General features: G+C 45.1%; 1 protein-coding gene across 2 annotated transcripts in view; it reads right to left on the reverse strand.

Moving 5' to 3' along the window:
- Positions 1–599: 599 nt before the first annotated feature.
- The window catches only part of PAH (phenylalanine hydroxylase), a 48,420-nt gene continuing 27,146 nt past the window's right edge, over positions 600–21,873 (reverse strand). The window contains exons 5-13 of one of the 2 annotated variants that reach the window (XM_037068505.1): positions 17,369–17,436; positions 14,367–14,563; positions 12,906–13,041; positions 11,787–11,856; positions 8,009–8,065; positions 7,135–7,230; positions 6,431–6,564; positions 3,025–3,140; positions 600–2,290 (exon numbers count right to left, since the gene is read on the reverse strand). In XM_037068505.1, coding sequence (XP_036924400.1) covers positions 2,247–2,290; positions 3,025–3,140; positions 6,431–6,564; positions 7,135–7,230; positions 8,009–8,065; positions 11,787–11,856; positions 12,906–13,041; positions 14,367–14,563; positions 17,369–17,436 — 918 coding nt within the window. In that variant the 3' untranslated portion in view covers positions 600–2,246. The remainder of the gene's footprint in view (positions 2,291–3,024; positions 3,141–6,430; positions 6,565–7,134; positions 7,231–8,008; positions 8,066–11,786; positions 11,857–12,905; positions 13,042–14,366; positions 14,564–17,368; positions 17,437–21,873) is intronic. The other variant, XR_005069760.1, reaches the window with a different exon arrangement.

A 21,873-nucleotide genomic window follows, 5' to 3' on the forward strand; every position in this document is an offset into this window, starting at 1 on the left:
CTCTTCACTACATTCCCTGTAATTCAACTCACAGAGAAATTTTTAAAAATTATTGAGCATCTACTGTGTGCTACATACTAAGGCTTTCAGAGGTGAAAAACATAGTCAAAGTTCTTGTTTTTATGAAGCACAACTAAATTACATAACTTAGGAACCTAGAATTAAAAGTTAGATACCTCCTTTCAGAAACTTACTGTTTGCTGATACTACACATTGGTAGTGTTCTTACATGTATTTATTTTGTTTAGACACAGCAGGGTTAGCTGGCAGTAAAACATTACTATTATTTCTAAGAAACTGCTCATTCACTGGATATTAAACAGATGCTAATCCTGTCATATGGAAATGTATTGAATCTTATTGGTGTAGACTGGGCTTTTATAACCAGATAAAAAGACTAAGTACTGATTGGCACATTACTACAAATTCAAAGATGATCTTTCATTTGGGATCTAATTTTTTCCTGACGAAATTACAACTTAACCTAAGCTTTGACAACAAACACACTAAATTATCTTCAGTAGGACTAGAAGTCACTATATAATAAAATATCCAGTCTAAAAAACTATAAATATTTTAGTTCCAAAGTCAAAAAATTATCCAATTTATATTTAATGTGACATAAAAAACATTTACCAAAATAGTCCCTTTGCGGAGTATATGGGCTCTCGAGGAACACCAGTGAAAAAGTCCGTTTCCATTTGTAGAATTGGTGCTTGTCGGTGGGTTCTACACAGGCAGGAGGAAGAATGTACAGACACCAGAGTCCCAACTTCAAAGCAATGAAACCTCAGACAGGTGCAGACCGAATTGCTCTTTCCACCTAGCTGGCATATTTAGGCAGGTATTATTACACCCTATTAGTGAATGAGTGACACCTGTTTAAAGACACATGCTAATATTTGAATTCTATTCATGGCAGGGAGGGACCTTAATTCAGCCCATTTAACTTCCTTATTGTTAGAGTAAAATGGAGGTCCAATGAGAGGAAGTGATCCGTGCAAGGTGATGTAATTGGCCAGTGGCAGGGCGGGACCACCAGAAGTCCTGTTTTCTCAAATCCAATGTAGCAGAGAACTCAGGTGGTGGCCAAGAGTCACTGTTGATGACGACACCGCTGGTCTGAGGATCGCACTGAAAGAAATGCTATGAGAATCCTGTAAGATTTAACTATTTCCAAAACAAAATGTTAAAGCATACTTTCTTCAGACATCGTTGTTCTCCCCACTCTTGCAGATATCCAGGGTTCGTGCAAAATGCACAACCAACAAAAACCGGAGTCTGTTGACCTATCCAGACATGACTTAGGTGATCACAATGAGCCTCTGCAATGGGTTGGAAATTAGAGGCTTTGGTTATTCTTTCATGTCACAAGATTATGCAGCTAATATATTTCTAAGGCAATGAGAGAAACATTTCATTCCAAGAAATATTTGGAAGTGCAAAATTTTGTAACCACTTAAGTTTTTAAACATAATTAAAAACTCTCATTTGCTATTCAATAACATATTCCCTTAGTCATTCAATGAATATTTATTGAATATCTACCAGCCAGGCTTTTAGTTAACATCTGTTTTATCTTAAGTGTCTTCAAAATTTCTCCCAAAGCAAATTTTACAATTACTGGAAAATGATTGTGCAAGCGGTGAGAGTCAGGTGGGGAGTTCCATTACCTCCCGCAGCAGTATTTATGGTCACAATAAAACACAGATATGTTTTGATATTACACAATGAACTTTAATGTTTATAACTATTTAATAGGATTCTGCATTAAAGAAAATCTTCACAGGTAACATAACATGACAAAGCAGTTATTAGAATCACAGTTTACTGAAATAGAAAAAGACCTTTGTAGGCTAAGATTTATATTAAATCCAAAAGTTCAATCACCAAGTGATAGTTGCTCCTTTAGGAATTTTCCATGGTGAATATGAAGGTTGGAAGAAGCAAGTCACAAATTTTAATTAACTTTGATAAAGTGTGACAGATTATTAATGTTAACTCAATTGAGAGTATGTGGTTATCATCTCTAAGTCAAAGATAACCCCCTGGGTATGTATTAATAATATACTGTCATTTCAGATAATTTAGACTTATTTGTTAATCCTCATCTTGTTCAAAAAATGACTTAAAGTTATCATTTCATATCAAATTAAAGTTTGATTTTCAGACTTTTTCAGATAAAAGAAGTAGCTGGATTTCCATGAACAGATTCTCAGTTGACAGACCCAGTTCTGTCTATGGCTTCACTTTATTTTCTGGAGGGCACTGCAAAGGATTCCAACTTCACCTACAAAAGATCAATAAATAAACAGATAGCCATTCACACCATGAACAAACACCCTTCAAATGTCCACAATGTAAAGAGCACTGGGAAATCATCAGGATGCATGGAGATGCCAGAGACCACCCCAGTCCTCAAGAAGCTCATGGCTTAGCTATGGAGATAGAACCTGGGCAGTTATGGGCAGGTAATTATAAGTTCTAGGAAGTGCTAGAGTCACTAATGCAGTTAGCTTCCTCCTTCCATAGGCTGGTTCTCAGCAAAGGAGTTAACAGTTTTCTCTCCCAGGATAATCACCAGCTGTTCCGTTTCTCTTTTCCATGACCTCTATTGATGCTTCCAAGGAGCTGAGCTATTGACCCTAAACATGTGGTTCATAAAAACCTCCTGTGTCAGAATCACCTGGGATCTTATTACAAATACAAACTCCCAAGCCCCACAACAAATTTAGTAAATTTAGTCTGGGGCTGTGACTCGTGACTATTCATTTTTAACTATCACCTGAAGTGGTTCTGACGCACACTAGGTTTGAGGATGCACAGTCCAAGCAGATAATGTAGCCTAGACCACTGGACTAAGGTATGATGAAGCCACTCCCATTCATGCCTTGTTCTTACATGGAGATGCTTTTCTCCTTACATCAATATTTAATAAATTTCTCACCATTCTTATTGTGAAGGTAAGAAACACAACCCTCTGTTTCTTGGAAAGAAGGTAGACCTAAAAGGTGTGTTACTTACTATTGATGCTGTCAGCCAAAATCTTCAGTTGCTGGGTATTGTCCAAGATCTCAATCCTTTGGGTGTATGGGTCATAATGAACAGAGAAGGGCCGCGGAATTGTAGCAGCAAAGCTCCTGAAACCCAAACCATAGGTCTGAGTGAAGGGCACCATTTGGGGAAAATGTAATTCTGAAAGATTTCTCAGTGGTGTTTCACCCGACCACCAGTAGTGTTGCTGAAAACTCATTAGAAGCCAGGCTGAGAAGTAAAGTGGAGTTTTAATGGGGTCCTCTTTGGGAACCCTTTGCTGTTTTTATGTCTGTACAAATATAGAAATACATGTACGCACATATTTTGGGTCATTACCTCCAAAAAGACAGAGGCAGCTTAAAAGCACAGATTATAATAAGACCAAAATTCTCATTGTTACATAAAATGAAATAAAAAGAATAAATAAAATAGAGCTCAAAAATGTTACAGGAAAAATTAAGCGCTGAGGTACTTGAAGGGAAAGAAGGGAAATATATCTCTCAAAGGCTGAAGAAAATACTACATTATTAATGAAATTTAGTGTGGTTCGAGTCGTCCTGTGTACCAAGAACTACGTTGAGTTCTTAATGTTCTATACTCTTTATAATTATTATTCCAATTTTAATTTTCATAGAAACACTAGTAGGAAGGTACTATTATTATTCCTATTTTACAGTCGACAAAACTGAGGCTTGGGAAGGCTAAGTGACTACCAAGGCCACACTGACAATTGTGAATCTGGAAAGAAAGCCAGATAATCTGATCCTTCACTAAGTGTGTTCTTCATTACTTCTGGGTCTGAGGGAAATGCACCATAAGAGCTTTATGAGGGACATCAAGCAATATAATTAACAAGATATTCCAAAATGACCTATAAAATGCAAAGATATCACAAATGATATTTCTAAGTTGGCTTCTGGTAACCATAGAAGCTGCCACACTGAGAAGCCAATGATAAGGGAGGCTAGCAGGGTTCTTCAAGTTTAGCAAGAGTGGTCGAATGTAGTCGCTGGATAACCTAGCTCCAAAGCTGGAATGCCTGGGCTCACATCTGCTTCTTCCAATGACCACCCCTGTGGCCATGACCAAAGGGTCCTCTACCTCTCAGTATCCTTATTCCTCCATTAAATTGGAACAACAGCAAAGGTATCTCAGAGGGTTGTAGCAAGCGCAGTTATAGTACAGAGTAAGTACTACATGCGTGCTAGCTGTTATCATTTATTAGTGACAGGAGACTCGTGAAGAATAAATGGTTAAGTATACCTCTTCTCTGAAAAGAGCTTTCTCAGCCCAGTTGCTGACATAAACCGTGTCATGCACATCTGATTTTATTCTGCACCTCTTCCTTCTGATTCCCACAGTGCACCTCATTTGTGCTTTGGGTCACCTACCTCTGCCCTACTCATGTATCTCAGTTGAGCAATCAGTCTCAGGGCCGAGGCCTCCTTTGGCCAAAGAGTAGGAACATGACTGTACTGATCCTCGTCTCTGCCTAGAGCTTGAAATTTGAAACTGGTCAGAGGTTCATGTTGGTTTCTCTTAACTGGAAGGCACTGTGAGAGTCCCAGAGATGCCCAGGTCCCTTGCTATTTGAGTCTTCTTCTCAGAACTCTCTTTGGTTCTGCACAATACCCCTCTGTGGCATGGAGCTTTTGTGGATGTCTCCTCTGGACCCTGAACACTAGCAAAGCAGGTGGGTTTTAAAGGCCTGAAAGGCCCAGGGTCTGGCAATCTCTTCCCTGTGCCTCTGGGACTGATTACTTGCTGAATGAGGGACTCCTCTCCAGTAGGGCCCATCCCAATGTGATCCCAGTGTGAGAGGTACTGGCTCTGAGCCCCACTGCCCAGGTCCAAATCCTGGCCAAGTCACTTGCTAGCTGCATGACCCCAGGTGAGTTACTTATACCCCTGTATGTTTCTGCAACTTCATCTGCAAACTTTGTAGTCTTACTTGAAGATTAAATGAAGCAACACACAGCAAGTACTCAGAGTAGTATCTAGCAATAATAAGTAATAGGCATCTCACCTGTTGTTGCTGTTAGTATTATTATTATCATTATTATTCCACTGCACTAATATACTAAATTCCATAACCCTAAAGAGGTCACAGGACTGGCAGAGTGGGACCTTTAGGGGCTCATGGGAGGCTAGGCTCATAGTAAGCGGTAGAGGCTTAGGAGAGAATTGGAAGAGAGTGTTAGGAAGAACATCAGAACCTGGAGGGAGAGGGAGAAAGGGAGTCATTTTAGGCCAAATGTGTATGTTCATAGCAAGAATTTTACCTTTTATGACCTAAGTCCAAAGCACTGAAAGCTGATATCCTCAGCATCACAGAATCCCATAGGCCTACATACTTCATGACTATTATCCATCACTAATGATACGTAAAGAAAGATGTGATAACAAATGGTGAGTATCAGGATAGCCATGTCTAGCCTGTCTCTGGTTAGGAAGAGAGTTGCTCAGGTGGGTTAACTGCAGGGCTGTCAGCTCAGTGGGCTGAGAGTTTCAGAGTCCTTGCTCCTTGCTGGCCACCACTTGAGATTGGTGCATTTGCTAATTACTTATTGAGTGCCTACGATGCGTCAGGCAAACAAGGGTATCCAACATTTTGGCATCTCTGGGCCACACTGGGAAAAGAAGAGTTGTCTTGGGCCACGTATTAAATACACAAACACTAATGAAAACTAATGAGCCCAAAAAAGGGTTTTAAGTAAACTTATAATTTTGTGTTAGGCCACGTTCGTAGCTGTCCTGGGCCCCATGTGGCCTGTGGGCTGCAGTTTGGACACCCTAAGCCCTGGGGGAAGAACAGAAAACAGAAATGACAAAATCCCTATCTTTACAGATTTAAAAATATAATACATGAGTAGTAGACATTAATGAGTAGTAAAGAGGAAAATAAATCACAGGAGAGGGCAAGGGATGCTGGGGTGGGGCTGAGTAGTGAATTTGAATATGCTGGTTAGAAAAAGGCACACAAAGGTTAAACGTGGGTGAAGATTTACAGGAAATCAGGAAAAGAGTTATGCAGGTGTCTGGGAAAATAAAGTGAACAAAGGTTATAAGATTTCATTGGCTGATTGGATGGAAGGATCTCGGTGGCCACTCCATATACAGGAAGGTTCAATTGGTGGCTGCATCAAACAAGAATCACATGGCTGAGCAGTCTGCAGGGATCAGCTTGCCTAGACAATAAGCTGTGAAACAGGTCCCACTAAGGAACCCCTGCCAACAGAGGGTGGGAAGGGACGAGGGTGGAAGGCTCTGTCTGCTGTGCCCTGTTACTGTGGGCACTGGGCACCTTTCGACCCACCACCCACAGATCAGTGGCCTCATCAGACCAAGTCAGGAGGTCCCGAGAGCTGTTGACTCACCCTAGTTGCCACCTCACCTTACTTTCTCCTTGGCATCATCAAAACTTTCAGCCACGTAATACAGGGGCTGGAACTCTGTGACTGTGTACTTCTGGACAGCTGTCTTCTCCAGGTCCAGGGAGAGGAGCTTTGGCTTGCCAGACAAGCAATACTGCAAACCCCAAGTAGAGAGTTTTCAGAGACAAATCAGAGCCAACAGCCCCTGTTGCATCCTGCAGGCCATTCGTACACCTGCTCTCACCTCATCCTGATTCCTTCCACACCTCGGGCCAGGGGAGGAGGCTACATTATTTTGCATCAACTAGACCCTACCCTTTATAGTTCATCTAAAACCCACAGTCAAGATAGAAAGGAACAATTCACTCCAAACATTTTTAAGAAAGGAATAATTCACTCTAACCATCGATCAACAGATGATGTGGGAGCCAACCACATTTTCTGGCAGGGGTTTTCGTACATCAGTATGCATAGTTCAGCCTTGGAATCAGGAAGCCCCTCCGTCCTGGAGACCTGTGTACTTGCAGTTCGATGTCTAACACCCACATTCATAATCAAATCATACCTGCTAAGGTACCAATCACTTGAGGTTAATCCTCAGGATTGAGTCACAAAATGGATATAAATGGGTCTTCCACAGGCCCAAGAGAAATAAGAATTATCAGCTGTTTCCCCCCCCCCCCCACTTCCAAATCTATATCATTGGTTCCTGTTAGGGCCATACCTGTAATTCACCGAAAGATGACAAGAGCCCAGCGCCATATGCCTTTATGGAGTCTCCTTCTTTGCAGATCCCAAACTCCACAGTAAACCAGTAAATCTGGAATGGAAAGTCAAGTTGAGAACATACCCCAAGGGAGGTGAAGGCAGCAGATGCCCCAGGATCAAGGACGGGCTGCCCAGGTGAGAGTTTGTATAGGTCTGTTCTTGGAATCAGCATGACCTGGGGTTACCTCTCTGTCTCCTGTGTCTCACATTAAGCCATAACCTGTTGAACCAGGAGTTGGCTGAGTGCAGGATACAACAGGAAGCAATGGTAGGGGGGAAGAGTACTGAGGGAGCCCCAAAAGTATACCCCTAACAAATTTCTCTCTTTAGGACAGGAACTCCTCCACCCCTTGTTCTTTCTTCTCCATGGCATCAATGAGAGTAAGATGTCCCCTTTAAGTTGGTTGAACCTACCAGGCAAGGCCATCAGGCTCAGCAGTGGGAAGCAGGGATTGGACAGTGGTGGAACCAATCAGGGGTCATCCCCTCAACTGTGTTAAACTTGGGATGTTTCTGAATTACCCCCTCAGTCACTGATTCCACACACACACTTTATGCCCAAGAATTCCCAAGGGTGATTATTACAGCTTGTCAACGTTTTCAAGGAACTTTGTTTAAAATCACATGTAAATATCGGCATGAAGCTGATTTCAAAATCAAACCATCAAAGAGAAATACAAATGTAAAATCTCACTTGTGCAAATATAACCCAGCACATGTTGATTCTCTTTCCAAATGACCTGGCTTTCAGGGAAGGATAGAAATTTCAAAAACCGGAGGGCTAGAGCCCGTAACACTCCTACTACCCATCAGGGAAAGCAGGAACTTACTGTGGCGAGTTTCTCAACATACTCATCAGGGGCACCCAAAGAGGCGAGGCCAATTTCCTGTAATTGTGGAGAAACAGAGTCATTGCCATGACTGGGGTCTGCCTATCTTCAACCTTTACCCTCAGTTTCAAGCTTGTAATGGTCCACAGAAAGGTGATAGAGAGCCAGATGCCCTCAGAAGGGCCCAGAGAGACCCTGATTGTTCTGCCCCAACCACACATCATGGAATCTCTGACCCTTAGCATGGGAGAAACGATTGGTCCTTTGTATTCACTTAAAGATGAGTAAACTGTGGCATAAAAAAGGGAGATGACCTGCTCAAGACTACACAGTACTTTGCGTCTAAAACTTCATCTCTTGATTCTAGCTCAGTGATTATTCTCCCACGGCAGAAGTGAAACATTCCTGAGTGCTGGGTGAGTCTTGATCGTATACCCTGAAGACACCACAGGAGACGTGCCGGGCATCCATCCAGGTGTACAGTCATACAGTTGGAGAGTATGAAATGTCACGGTCCGCTTCTCATCACAGCTCCAACTGTAAAATGTCTCCAGTGTTCTCTTGACCTGTTACAGCATTTGCTGCAGCCAGCCTTGTATCAGTGTATATATACAAATATATACGTATATGTGTGTCTTCCCTGTGGCACGCATTCATTCATTGCAAAAATATTCATTGAATCCCCTCTGTGTGGCTGGAGGTATACAAAATTGATAATTATCCTTTATCTTATTGTGTTTCCCTTTGAGTAGGTAGAAGCAGACAATAAATAATAAGTATATATTATAAGCACAACATATGGGTATGTTAGAAGGTTGTAAGTTCTTTGGAAGGATTAACAAAAAGAGAAAGGGGAATTGAAAGTGCCAGGAGTGGGGGGAGGTACTGGGAGTGATTTTAAATAGGGTCCCAGGATAACCACTGTTGAGATATTTGAGCAAAAACTGGATGCAAGTGAGGTCATTGGCTCTGCTGACATCTGAAGGAAGAACATTGTATACACCAAGCGTACAGCCAATGAAAATCTCTCTAAGGGGTGGTAATTCAGTTGGTTCAAGGAACAGAGAGGGACCAGTGTGGTTCCAGCAGAATAAGAGGGTGGGGGCATGACAGATGATATCAAAGAGGAATCTGGAGCCCAATCATGTAGGACCTTTTTGATTATTTAGGGCTTAAGATTATTCTCTCAGTGAAATGGGGAACCATTATAAGGTTTTGAGCAGAGAAGTGGCAAGATCCTATTTATGTCATCAAAGATCCACTGTGGATGCTGTGTGAGCATCGACTATAGGGGCCAAGGGTAGAGGTAGAGAGACCAGTTAGGAGGCTGCTGCAGTCACCAGGTGAGAAATGCTAACAGCTGAGACCAGGCTGGTAGCAGTGAACATGATGGGCAATGGCCAGACTCTCCACGTTTTTTTTAAAGATTTTATTTATTTAGAGAGGAAGGGAAGGAGAGAAGGAGAGAAACATCAATGTATGGTTACCTCTCGTGAGTCCCCTGCTGGGGACTGGCCTGCAACTCAGGCATGTGCCCTGACTGGGAATCGAACCACGATCATGTGGTTCACAGGCCCACACTCAATCCACTGAGCTACACCAGCCAGGGCTCTACACATGTTTTGAAGGTAAAACACTTAGAGTATTCTGAAAGGTGAAAGTAGTCTGTCATGTGCCCCAAATGCTTTTGGTTTGAGAAACTGTAAGGACAGAGTTGCATGAATTAATATAGGGAGGGATGTGGGGAGATGGTTTGAAAAGGAAAGTTAGAAATTTAATTTTGGATAGGGTAAACAGAGGTGTCTGCTACACATCCAAGTGGGATATTGAGTAGGTGGTTGGATATGTAAATCTAAGTTTTAGGATTAAAGTCTGTGGTGAAGATATAAGTGTTCATCATAAAGGCTCAGGCTAGTATTCAAAGCTATGAAACTGGGTGAGATAATCAATGAATTAATATAGACAGAGAGAAAGACTAAGGATTGGGTCCATTATGTAGCAAAAGGCCACATGGTAGCCATCAGCCCTGTATTCCCACCTGGGTCAAACCCAGTAACTAGCCCAGATGACATGCTGGGAAAATGCTGCCTACTTAGAAAAAAACAGATTTAGAGACTGGCTTAAGCTGGCTCTACTCTCCTGCTCCTTCCCCATCTCTGCTCCAGACACACCACAGTCCTAAGTCTATCTTAAATCCGAGATCACAATGATAACCCTGCTGTAGTAGGCAGCATTCTCTGTGGGCCCAGAGCTTGCGTAGAACATGGGGTCCCAAGATTTCCATGTGTTCCATCTTCACCTCATCTTTCACTCTAGTGGGAAGTAAATCCGGCTTATAGATCAATAAGGAGTGTACTCAGGGAAGCTTCAGTATGGTTCTCTGCCTGGGGACTGTCCAGATCGAAGCTGAAACCATGTGCCCACAGCTCCCACCCCTTGGCTCGGGTTAATTCCTCTGTGGGGCTCCACAAAATGCAAATGGCTTAAGGAGGATTTGTGCTCAGCCTCTGATTGGGCAGAGTAGCTTCTGGTGGCAAGAACAAAATGTCCCTAGTCTCTGGGAAGAACACTGATTTACCTTTGGTCATAGTAATAAAACCCAGTTTTAAAGCTTCCCAAACAATTAATGACATCCTGGCAGCAAGAATCACGCTTCTGAAAGACAGACGGTCAGCAGTAACTTCAGTCCAGTCTTGCCGCCTCCACAGTTAAAGTTGAATGACTCTTTAAACTCTCCTACTTCTAAAGGCCCAGCAATCTCTGTACTCCACAATTCCCAGAACCTTACAGAAAAGCAACAGTTTGCTTGGAGAAGGCTGAGTCTTGCAAGTACAATTCTCCCTCACTTAGCAAGTAGTTAATTCAGCTCTTTGTTTATCTGTTTTAGATATTAAGTAGTAGCCTCTTCATTCCACAGTAGAAATATTTATTTCTTTCAGCTGCTTAAAGTTCACATGCAATCCCATTATTGTGAAATTTATCTATAGTCCAGCATTTGCTTGTGGGTCAGTCCACGTGATACTCATTGTGTGAGTGTGTGTGTGTGTGTGTGTGTGTGTGTGTGTGTGTGTGTGGTGGGGGGGTCAGGAGGGCTTTTTATTGGTCCGTATCTGTGGAGACTAAAACACAGGGGGGCCTGGCAAGCTGATTGGTGGCACAGTGGGACCTATGAGTACATCATTCAACAACCTCACGACCACCTTACCCAACCATAGTTCTAGGCTGCCCTTAAGTGCCCAAAGAGCATGAGAGAAAAAAGGCTTTGGGGATTCTTTCACTGACCCCCAAAAGCATTTTTCAACCTGGTCACCACTGTGATGGATGAATCAAGATCTAGCCTGTTATTTTGATTATAGTAGAAAGATTACAAGCTTATTATTTTTTGGCAATTCTGAGTTGGCTTTGGATTCTATTGGCATTGGATTCTTGGCAAATGTCTTACTTAATGAACATAGGTACCAAATGTCTGCTTGAGTAGGTAGGGCTATTTCTACATATGGATCAGGGAGGCTTTCATGGACCAAAAGTCCCTTCAACTACAAGGACAAGTGAGATTAGCAAATGCAATATTATTCAGAGGATAAGCAATTCACCAATCCCGCACTGTGGTCTCTCAAATGGGTAGTTAGCCATCTCCATGAGACCACACACCCATCTCAGGTGTGAGCACAGAACTGTATCTTCCAGAAGATAAGAGGGTACCTCTACGGTATCGAATTATTTGAGCAATCCGGGTCTCACCCCTGTAGCTAGAAGGCTAGAGAGATTCATTCCTCACCTGAGAAAACTGGGCAAAGTTGCGATCTGAAAACAAGGGCACATGTCCCAACAGCTCATGGCAGATGTCACTGAAAGACAGAAAGCATGGAGTTTGGGAATAAAGAAGGGTTACAAACCAAGCTGGACTCAGTCTTTCCATAGGAGGAATGGGTAGAAAGAAATGAAGTAATTCTTCCAGGTTTAGGGCCTCACTTCCAAGAATAAGTGGTATGCAAACCTTGGGATCAGATGAGGCAGGGTGTAAGAGAAAAGAAGGAAGGGAAAGGAAAAGTAAGAGACAGGGCAGGGCACAACAGCCAGCGAGTCTTAGGGGTATGCCCACTGAGGTGCAGAGGAGCGAATATCCCCATGGGCATCCTCCCATACCCCTGAGTGAGCTGTGGATCATGAATACTTCCCATCTCAGGTCTTCACCTTGGCATTGACATTCCTGGGCAGATCCAATCTGCTCAGTTATAGTACTGTTCCTCTCTTATTATGGAATTGGCAGCAGTCAGTCAGAGAAGAAAACACATTGATTTAACACTTTATGTGCCAGACCCATTAAGAACAGATCTTTTCTGATTTATAGTAATGAACTTCGAGGGCAGGGAAAAACTATTTGGGGGGTCTTGCTGACTTTTTGTATAAATTGCTTAATATCTAGCTGCCTAAGAAGATAGCTAAATTCAAAAGTAAGCAGCATAGCAGCCAGCCATTCTGTACCTCCAGCTAAAACATAATCAGGCACAGAAAGCCTAGATTCATCTAGGCACACATTTAGGAGGTGTTGAGGGAACTTGCTGCCTCTTTCCCATTTCCTGTTCTTATTTGAAACCTCATAACTCAGACTTCTACGATCCCTTCAGAATTTGAATGTGACCTTTCATTCCCACGGCCAGGGGAAGTCTGAATCTTGGGCTCCCAAGACACCCAAATTTCCAATCAGTATGGTCTTCCTGTTCAGACAGAGAGAATCCCTGGAAGAGATGGGTTTTTCTCTTAGCATCAAACAATCAAATCACCTCGGCAACTTGTTTTACGGATTGGTCCACAATGAACCCAAACCACATTCCCGAATGAGGGGGGAGCGGCGTACTCTGTTGCTGGCAACTGGTGGTGGGGGGACAATACTCACGGTTCAGGTGTATACATGGGTTTGGACCCATGTCTGATGTACTGGGTACAGTGGAAGACTCGGAAGGCCAGGCCACCCAGGAAATCTCGAGAGGAAAGCAGGCCAGCCACAGGTCGGAGGCGGAAGCCAGTGCAAGCTAGGGAGCAAGGGAGAGAGAAAACTCAATGCCCACCGCAGAAGAACCAGAGAGGCCTGGAGCTTTAGGTAGGGAAGCAACACACCCAGCTGCCCAGCGGGACGGGTGCCAATGCCAGGTAGACTGGGCTTCAAATGCCTGCCCCAGTGCTGTCTAGCCGGGTGACATGGGCCAAGTCTCTTCACTTCTCTAAGCCTCAGTTTCCTCTCCTGCAACAGGCAGATGAATACTTCTTAAGATTATTCTAAGAACCAACAGAGCTAATAAGGTAATTCACACACCTAGCACTTTGAAAACATCTGATAAATTCATTGTTAGTTAAGTTGAAACGGTTCTCCCCGCCTCCTCTTGTTTCCAGAGCGCAGAGGAAATTTTCGCCTCCCTTCCCAGGGAGGAAAACATGAAAGGAGCGCCCTGGCTGCCCTATTGCACCTACGCAGACCACCCCGTGAGGGGCAATGACTTCTCTCACTGGAGCCTCTGGGGAGAGGAATGAATATTCTCAATTCCACACTGTCTTTCCTTTCTTATTGCCCGTGTGTCCACAGAGGCGCACACTCTGGCCCGCTCTCGGGCATGCAGTGGACTACATACACACTGCGCCAGTGAACTGTCAGGTAAGCACAGCCAACCCAGGGGCGCAACACCAGGAAGCCCACGGGCGCTGCACATCTCTACCACATTCTCTCAGATGCTTTGATCAGAAATAAAGCGGAGAGTTTGTGCTGAATCAACGACCCTCCTGGAAGATGAGAAACACTCATCTTCCTGGAAACGGCGTGAAGAGGCCAGTCACCCCAATAACGGACTTCCCCACTGAGGTGCTCGGAGCCCAAAAGCACTGAGCACCTACTCTGGGTGCATCACTATGGCGGTGCTTTCCCACGCCACGCCTTATTTTATTCTCACAATGTCCCCATGAGAAAGGCTAAGAGGCTGGCACAGGCCCCATCGGACAGGGGACAAGCTGAGGTCAGCTCACCCAACGAGAGAAAGTCAGAGCAGGACTCCCACCAGATGGATGTACACGGACTTAGAGCACAGGGCTCTCAACACTGCCCCACAAAAACACATCTCTTACACAAAGGCAGGCCGCAGCCATCTCATAGCATGGCAGAGGTGCAAGGAGAGCCCTGGGCTTTGAGTATGAAAAAATAAAACACTCTCCAGGGGCATTGATAAGGCAAAATTCATGCCGGGTGCCTCTGTGGGGAGGCCGTGCTCAGCACGGACGTTTTATTTTTCCCGGGAGGGTCAACCTGAGTGCATCGCCACAGGCGCACTTCCCCTCCCGCCGCTTCACCCTCGGCCCGCTGCGGACTCACACTGCAGGAACTGAGAAACCTCTTCCAGCTGCGGAATGTTATCTTCTCGGAAGCCGCAGTACTTCTCCAGCAGCGGGAAAATGTGATTGTGCTCGTAGCAAGCGTGGGTTTTGTACAAGGTCTTCAGGGTGCTGAACACCATCCCCCATGTTTTCTTTTCCTCCTCTGTGTACTCCACTCGCGGGATGGGCTGCCCACTAGAATACAGGCATGAGTTACTGGTCTCTGACAGGGCAGGGGCACAGTGGTGGATGAAGGCGCCCCAGCAGAGGGAGGTGGTCCAGGGTCCTTGAGCTGCCACCACCTGGACCCCATAAGTCATTTGAAAGAGGGGAACTCCGCTTCTTGATGTAGAAAACATTCGACTGGTTTGGTTAAGCAATGATACAAGGTCTCGCCTCATCCACTGCACCAAGGACTTGCTGTCACGTAGGGAAGTCACTTGGCCTTCCTGCTCTCTTATCCCTCCAGCTGTTCAGGTGAGATGGAAATTCACTTACCTTCAGAGGCCAGACAGGTAAGGTAAACGTGTAAACCAGTAGGTATAGACAGTGGGGAGGGGGTGAGACTACTGAGGAGTGCATCCTCCTTCTAAACAAAGGCATCAAGTTCAACTAGTGTTTTGTATTACGTCAACTAAGACAGTTACATCTGTGGGCTACAGTGGATTTACTATGTGCACCATGAGCCTGAGACCCTTGCTGAGTGGGCTTGCACTTTCTGCATTGGTTATTTCTGCCCCGCAGCAGAAAGGTATCACAAAGGCACTGAAACGCATGCTACGTATACAATCTGCTCACCCAGCATCTTCTGCTATGACGTGGCAGAACCACAGGGAGCTTGGTGAAGTACATACTTGGCTGTGCCCTGTAGGCCATGAATCTGTGGGGAGGGGCGGGTCCAGGCATCTGGATTCCAATAAGCTCCTGGGTGACATGCTGTTGTTTAGGGGTCATTCGTTTCCAAGGTCCTTTTAAAAACGAAGCATGAGCTGTGTTCTGAGCAGTGAAATAAAATAAAACCAAAGAAAGCCTGATGTCAAACACGAGTGACTGTTCTGTGGGCTGCGGGCCTGTTTTCCAACAGGCTGCACAGTGTCTAGGACCAGGCGAGACTGCTTATCTCAGAATAACAGCTCATCACCATCTCCAAACTAGGTCACTCCTGCCTTTTCAGAATCGTAGCTCATCCGAGGACAGGAAAGCAAAGTCACTGTTAGATTGCTTAAGTATTAAAAGCAAGACAAGGTCTGGTAATGACCAGCAGGGATCGTAAAAAGAACATCAGGTAAGGCCCTGCCTGAAGATGCACCATTGTTTCAGGGCTAAGTGCTGATGAAGGAAAAGAACGGGCTTTGGAAATGAACAGAGTCGGGTTCAATACTTGGCTGTGCCGTTTCACAGCTGAGTGGCCTTAGGCAATTTAGTGCCTGTCTAAGCCTAGCCTGTGCAGCTGTTACATGGGCTAACTAGTCAGAGACACGTTTTATCAACGGATTCATATACTGAGATTCTATGATTCATGATGCAGGAGTTTGATCCAAATGTGGAACAATTTGGGGGAAGATGCTAGAGACCCAAATGTGGGGGCTGTTGGCAGGCAGGGAGGCACAAGTCAAGGAAGAGGGCCACAGTTGTGTCCTGAAAGATGTCACAGTGTCTGGGGTGGGAGGAACTGGCCAGAGGAGACTGAGAAGAAATGTGGGAAAGGAAGGAGAAAAACCAACAGAAAGTAAAATAGATGGAGAAGTACAGTCTCCTGACTTTGAGAGTTCCCAGACACTCAGGGAAATGATTGAGCATGACTTTGGAGTGAAACAAGCCTGAGTTCAAAACCAGAGCATGCCACTTACGAGAGTGTGTCTTTAACCAGTTACTTAACTAGTTTAAGCTTTAGCTTTCCCATCGGGAAAATGGGGAGTTACTGTTAAGACTAAATGAAATAATATAAACAAAGCATTTAGCAAAGCCCCAGACATAGCAGGAAGATAATAATGTGATCCATTCTTGTGGATTAGCTGAAAAAGACTCTTATCCACACCTGCTGTGATGGCGTCCACTTGCCTTGCTGGGGCAAAGGTAGAAACAGAAGGGAGAGGTCCCCGTATTCTCTGATTCCTGCTTGCCACAGGCCAAACCCCACACGTGCCAGGCCAAGGTCAGCACAGTTCTGGATCCTTCCGCTACCAGGAGTCATTCAGAGAAGGAAATTTGCTCATTTGAAAGGTGACTTTGCCTTCAGTACAGAGCCCTGTCATCATCTCCATTATCACCTTCACAGTCTAAGTTCTTAAAGAACCATTACTCGGTGTTCTGGCCAATTGCTAAGTTTCTTCTCATGCACCTCTTTTCTCATGCCCTGAACTCAGGAATGGGGCTCCGAGCTCCAGACGCCAAGCTTCCCACGGGAGCATCTCTGAGGCTCCTTGTGACTTGAAACAGCACACCAGTTCTCTTCCAAATAACATATTCCGTGTTTGCCTTTTCCTTTGGCCAAGAGAAGGTGGAGGAGGAGCACAGAATACCAGAGAGGAGAAAAGGCACTCGTGGGAAAACTGCCCTCCGCAGGCAGGGCGGGTGGGATGAAAGGAGAACACGGAGGCCAGCTCGCCTGGAACCTCACACGATCCATTATTTCAGTAAAGCAGCCAAGTGCTTCTTGAATGTAAATGATTCTCTCTTTCCTTCTTCCATGTTTAATATGGACAATACCAGCAGCTCCTTTATTCAGGACTGACGCCCTTTATAATTACTTCAGACATTACTGCGTAATTACACAACAAAGCCTGGGAGGGGAGCTGGGCCCCAGCCAGTGGGTAATTTGTTTTTGTCTAGCAGGACTTTTTTTCACAGGTGTTATTAAAGGGGGGGTCTCTGCACACACACACACGTGTTCCTGGCAGGGCTCTCCATGCTGGTGTTTTCCAGCCTTGGCTGAGGGAGAGGCAGGGTAGCGAGCGACATGCTCCTCTTTCTTCCCCCCACCAATCACAGCACACTTACTGTCGGTAGTTGTAGGCTATGTCAGCAAATTGCTTCCGTCTTGCTCGGTACACAGGATCTTTAAAACCCTAGGAGAAAGGAGACACTTGCTAATCTTAAGGCTTTGGAGCGAGAGGCCTTGCACACTTATGCACAGTGTGGACAGGAGCCCTTGAGCTCCGACAGTGTGCCCCTCCTTGCCTGGATTGTACGCTGAAAATAAAGACTCAGGGAGACCGAGGGCAAGCTCTCCCACCACCTGCTGAGTGGCATATTATTCGCAACACCTTCAACTCGGTGTCAGCCTCTGTGCCACGGGGTTTCAAAGTGGAAAAGAGTGTGTAGGTTTTTAACAAATCTCAGCCATAGAGAGCATTTGTCCAGTGGACCCTTGCTAAATTAGGCCGAGCTGGTAGGACAGTCGTCTACTACGATGAAGATACATAATATCCACGAAACCCTTGACTGACGGCATCTGACGCTGCCTCCTAACTTCTCGAAAGACGATCAGCGTATGCTTACCGTTGCTGCAATTTTTAAAAACGCCCTTTATTCACTGCCTACTATGTCCCAGTCTGTGTGTGCTAGAAACTTAGTTTATTTACAACTCCTACAGCAAACTTGTAAGGTAGACCATTTTAATGGGGTGTCTGCACCCCCCCATGTTAACTGCAGCATAATTCACCATAGCCAAGACATGAAACAGCCTAAGGTCTCACTGATGGGTGAATCAGTAATTTCCAGGATATATGAGTATTATTCAGCCGTAAAAAAAAGAAGGGAAAATCTTCTGACTTTGACGGTATCAGGCCAGGAGAAGTCAGTCAGTCAGTGAAAACAAATACTGTATGAGCTCACTGATATGTGTACATTTTGAGAAGTAAAGAAATGTAAATGTTTCACACTGGAAAAGTGAAGTAAAATTACCATACATTTTTTTCATTCCAAACCTAAACGCCAGATAAGTTAAGATGATTAGTTTAGAAAATAGTCTATGGTGTGATTATTACAAAGTATAACTCATTTTCCTTAGAGCATTGAGTGGTTTTGAATCATTAATTGCAGGTAGGAAAGCTTAGGAATCTGAAAAATTACAACTACCATCGGGTCTGCTTCTTCTGGGGGAAGAAGATAAGTTGCTTTGAGATGCCGTGATAAGGAAACTGTGCACCATGATTTGACTTCCAAGCAGCACCAGCATATTCTTTTGGAAGCCTGTCTGCTGGGCTAAGAAAGAACACACCCCCATACTTCGAACTCAAAATGTAAATTTAATGGTTGTCAGTCATGAAGGCTCAGTCGTGACAGTCACCCTCCCCTCCTAGTCTTAGTTAACAGTCAGTGGTAAATGGCTTTCAACAGCTCCGAAGCATGAAGTGTAGACTTCTGCCTTGCAAGGTGCCGTGGAGAACAGAACATCTGTCTGAGGAAGGTCAAGTGCAGAGGATCATTTGCCCAAGAATCCTTCACTACAGAACAAGAACCTCCACTAGGGTTTTCCGGTCCTGCCCAGGCTGGTGAGTGGAGGGTCGAGGGTCGCAGCACAAAACTGGGAAGACAAGAAAAAAACTCCCTTCACCCGTGGACTTCCAGCTCCTCATGCTGCCTCCAGAAATGGGTGCCCACGATGGCTTCTCCTCCCTGGTGGACTCCTTATCTTTAATCTGCAATGTACGTTGTAAATATCTTTCCATCCGTGAAAAAAACAGCTTAATATAAAATTGTGGATCCCACAGGTGTCAACCATGTCAGAGGGAATATATAAAGACGCAAATGAAATGATGGCATACACCAGAGTCTAACAGTGTCATGGAAAGGAGAAAGAGCAACAGTTTTATTCTTGTGTATTGTTTATGCTTTTGAAGTTTTCTGATGTGTGTGTGTTGGGGGGTTACAGTTAGAAAAAAGTAAAATGCTGGTAAAAACCCACCTATTCATCATGGAAAGCGGTAGCGGATTCATTCACTGAGATGCACCCACACACACACGTACTGTATCACACAGATTTTCTCCACGGGGTGGTTTCTAACCACGGTCCTTTTCAGCTCAGAGTTGCTAAAAAGTTCACTACTAGCCTGCAAGTGGACCCCACCAAGAGGCTGCAAGGACTTGAGGCTTTTGCTTTCTCAGTTACCCGAGAGATGTAACCTTGAAGTCTGTCTCGTGGGGAGTGTCCTCTGGGCTGCCGGGTGACCGCAGGGCTCCGCAGCCCGTGGCACGCATTCTGAATGAAGCTGCAGTTGGAGGCGAAGGATCGTCTTGTGTCAGTTTACGCTAATAGCGGCAATGTCGGTGGCGCTGCATGTAATTTATTTATAATAACCCTGTCTCAATTAAGCTAATAGCAGCAATTTTGGTTGCACTGTGGGGAACCAAGTATGTTTTGACAGGAAATTATATTGCTGGTGAAGAAGTGATGAGGGGAGGGGGAGGGCAGATGGAAGAGGCAGAGAGAATTCTACAGGATGCAAAGTCGACATGCGATCACTTCCCTTACTCTCCGGATCTCTGTTACTTGACGGTGTGGAAGAGTGTGATTTTGTTTTTGCGGGGGTTTGGGGTAAAGGGTAGCTGTATGAAAAAGCCTTCTGAGTATTTTTCTAGACAGACGCCTGCGTGTCATTATCATGGCCAAGGTTAAACCTCAGAAATGCCATCTTTAATCAGACAGGCTGGAACTAATATAAAATAATATTGAATGTTAACTCCCGTTGAAAAAATAAAATTAAAAAATAAAATGACTAAAGGCAAATTTTAACCTAAAAAATGTCTGCTGGGCTGGGTTGGATTTTTAACCCATTTGATTGCTAGGAGCATGGCCACAGGTTGGTCAGTAAAAAGAGACAGTTCATGGTAGCGACCATGCAGTGTTGGGTGGATAGATCAAGTAAAATCCTGATTATAAAGGAGCATTCACCATGACCAGTGTGGCTCAGTTGGTCGGGCATTATCCCGCAAGACAAAAGGCCACCAGCTCGATTCCTGGTCAGGGCATGTGATTGGGTTGTGGGTTCAGTCCCCAGTCGGGGCACCTGCGAAAGACAACCAATCATGTTTCTCCCTTGCACTGACGTTTCCCTCCCTCTCTTTCTCCCTCCCTTCCTCTATCTCTAAAACTAAATATATAAAATCTTTTTTTTAAAAGGAGACAATAAAAAACAATGCATTTGTACACAATGGTGGGAAGTCCAGAAGCGGAGACATCTTGCTCAGAACCCAAAAGGATACCCTCTGGAAGGGTCACGAGGCCCCATCACCCACCCTTGGGCTTTGTAAACAGCACCTAGAGAATCCTCCCCTTGCTGTTTATACTCCACGTGGGCCAGGAAAGAGGGCCTTTTCGCATCCTATCAGTCCCAAGCCAACAATAGGAGACGAGAGGATCAAAGCGACATTTTTTCAATACCTACCACTGCCATCCTGGAGACACAGGCCAAAGGCCTGCAACCCAAAGGAGACAGGCAGTGCTGCCCCTGACCCCTGCTCTTGCCTGCACTCCCCTCCTTAACAACTTTCAAGGCTTCTCACCACTTTCAGGATGTACTCCAAAATCCTTAAGATAGTCCACAAGGCTTTATGTGTTCTTGCCCTGCTTACATTTCCAGCTCTGTGCTGACCTACAGCTGCCCACATATTATGTCTCCAAATTGGTCCAGATTGGTCTTATTTTAATTCTTCAAACATGCCACATACACCCCCAACACACACACACACACACACACACACACACACACACACACACACATTGCCAGGCCCACAGGGGTGTCCCAGTCCCCTTGGCCATCCCTCTGGGAAGAGGAGTCACCCCTCCTCCCCCGAGGCTCTGGGAGGGCAGGGCTCAGGTTCCAGGAACCATTTCAACCCCCTCCCCCGGCACATGGGACACTGGTCACAGACACATGAGGCCACACAGCCCTCTCAGGCCGAGATTTCTCATCTGAAATCGAGAAAGTACAACCCTCCCACGGGTCAGAACATGTAAATGTTTTAAATGCAGGTAAAGCATTTCCCACAGTACCTAGCATTCCATCCGTGCTCAAGAAATGTTGAGTCTGAATATCATTTGCTTAATAAATGTGTGTGCACAGAGGAAAGAGAGCAGGGATGGAGGGAAGGCGGGGTGGACAGAGTGGAATGCAGCTATCCTAGCTCATTCTCCCACTCCAGCAACACCCCAAGGCAGATGCCCTTGACCTCTGTTTCGGGGACAATCCTTCCCTGGCCTCATCCTCAGAGCAGCTGTGTTGGAGGCCCAGACACAGGGTATTGGGTCAAACATCAGCACCTACGGCCAAGAGCATGGGTCAGGGAAAGGCAAGCTCATCCTGAGCGCTGCGGATGGCGTGGAACAGAGGGTCCCCATCGGAGGAACGTCCGCCCCCCTCCTCACACCCTGGAGGGTTTGCTCTGTCCTTGGCCTGTCAGTTCCCACATCTGATGAGAAGTCACAGGAAGGAACAGAGCGAGCCTGGCCTCCTCATCAGGGGGACTGTGTACCTGATAAATTGCAGTTTTATGACAAAATC

The sequence above is a fragment of the Sturnira hondurensis genome, unplaced genomic scaffold, assembly GCF_014824575.4.
Source record: "Sturnira hondurensis isolate 20B ecotype Veracruz unplaced genomic scaffold, ASM1482457v3 Scaffold0017436, whole genome shotgun sequence".
In the NCBI taxonomy this organism is placed as follows: Eukaryota; Metazoa; Chordata; class Mammalia; order Chiroptera; family Phyllostomidae; genus Sturnira; species Sturnira hondurensis.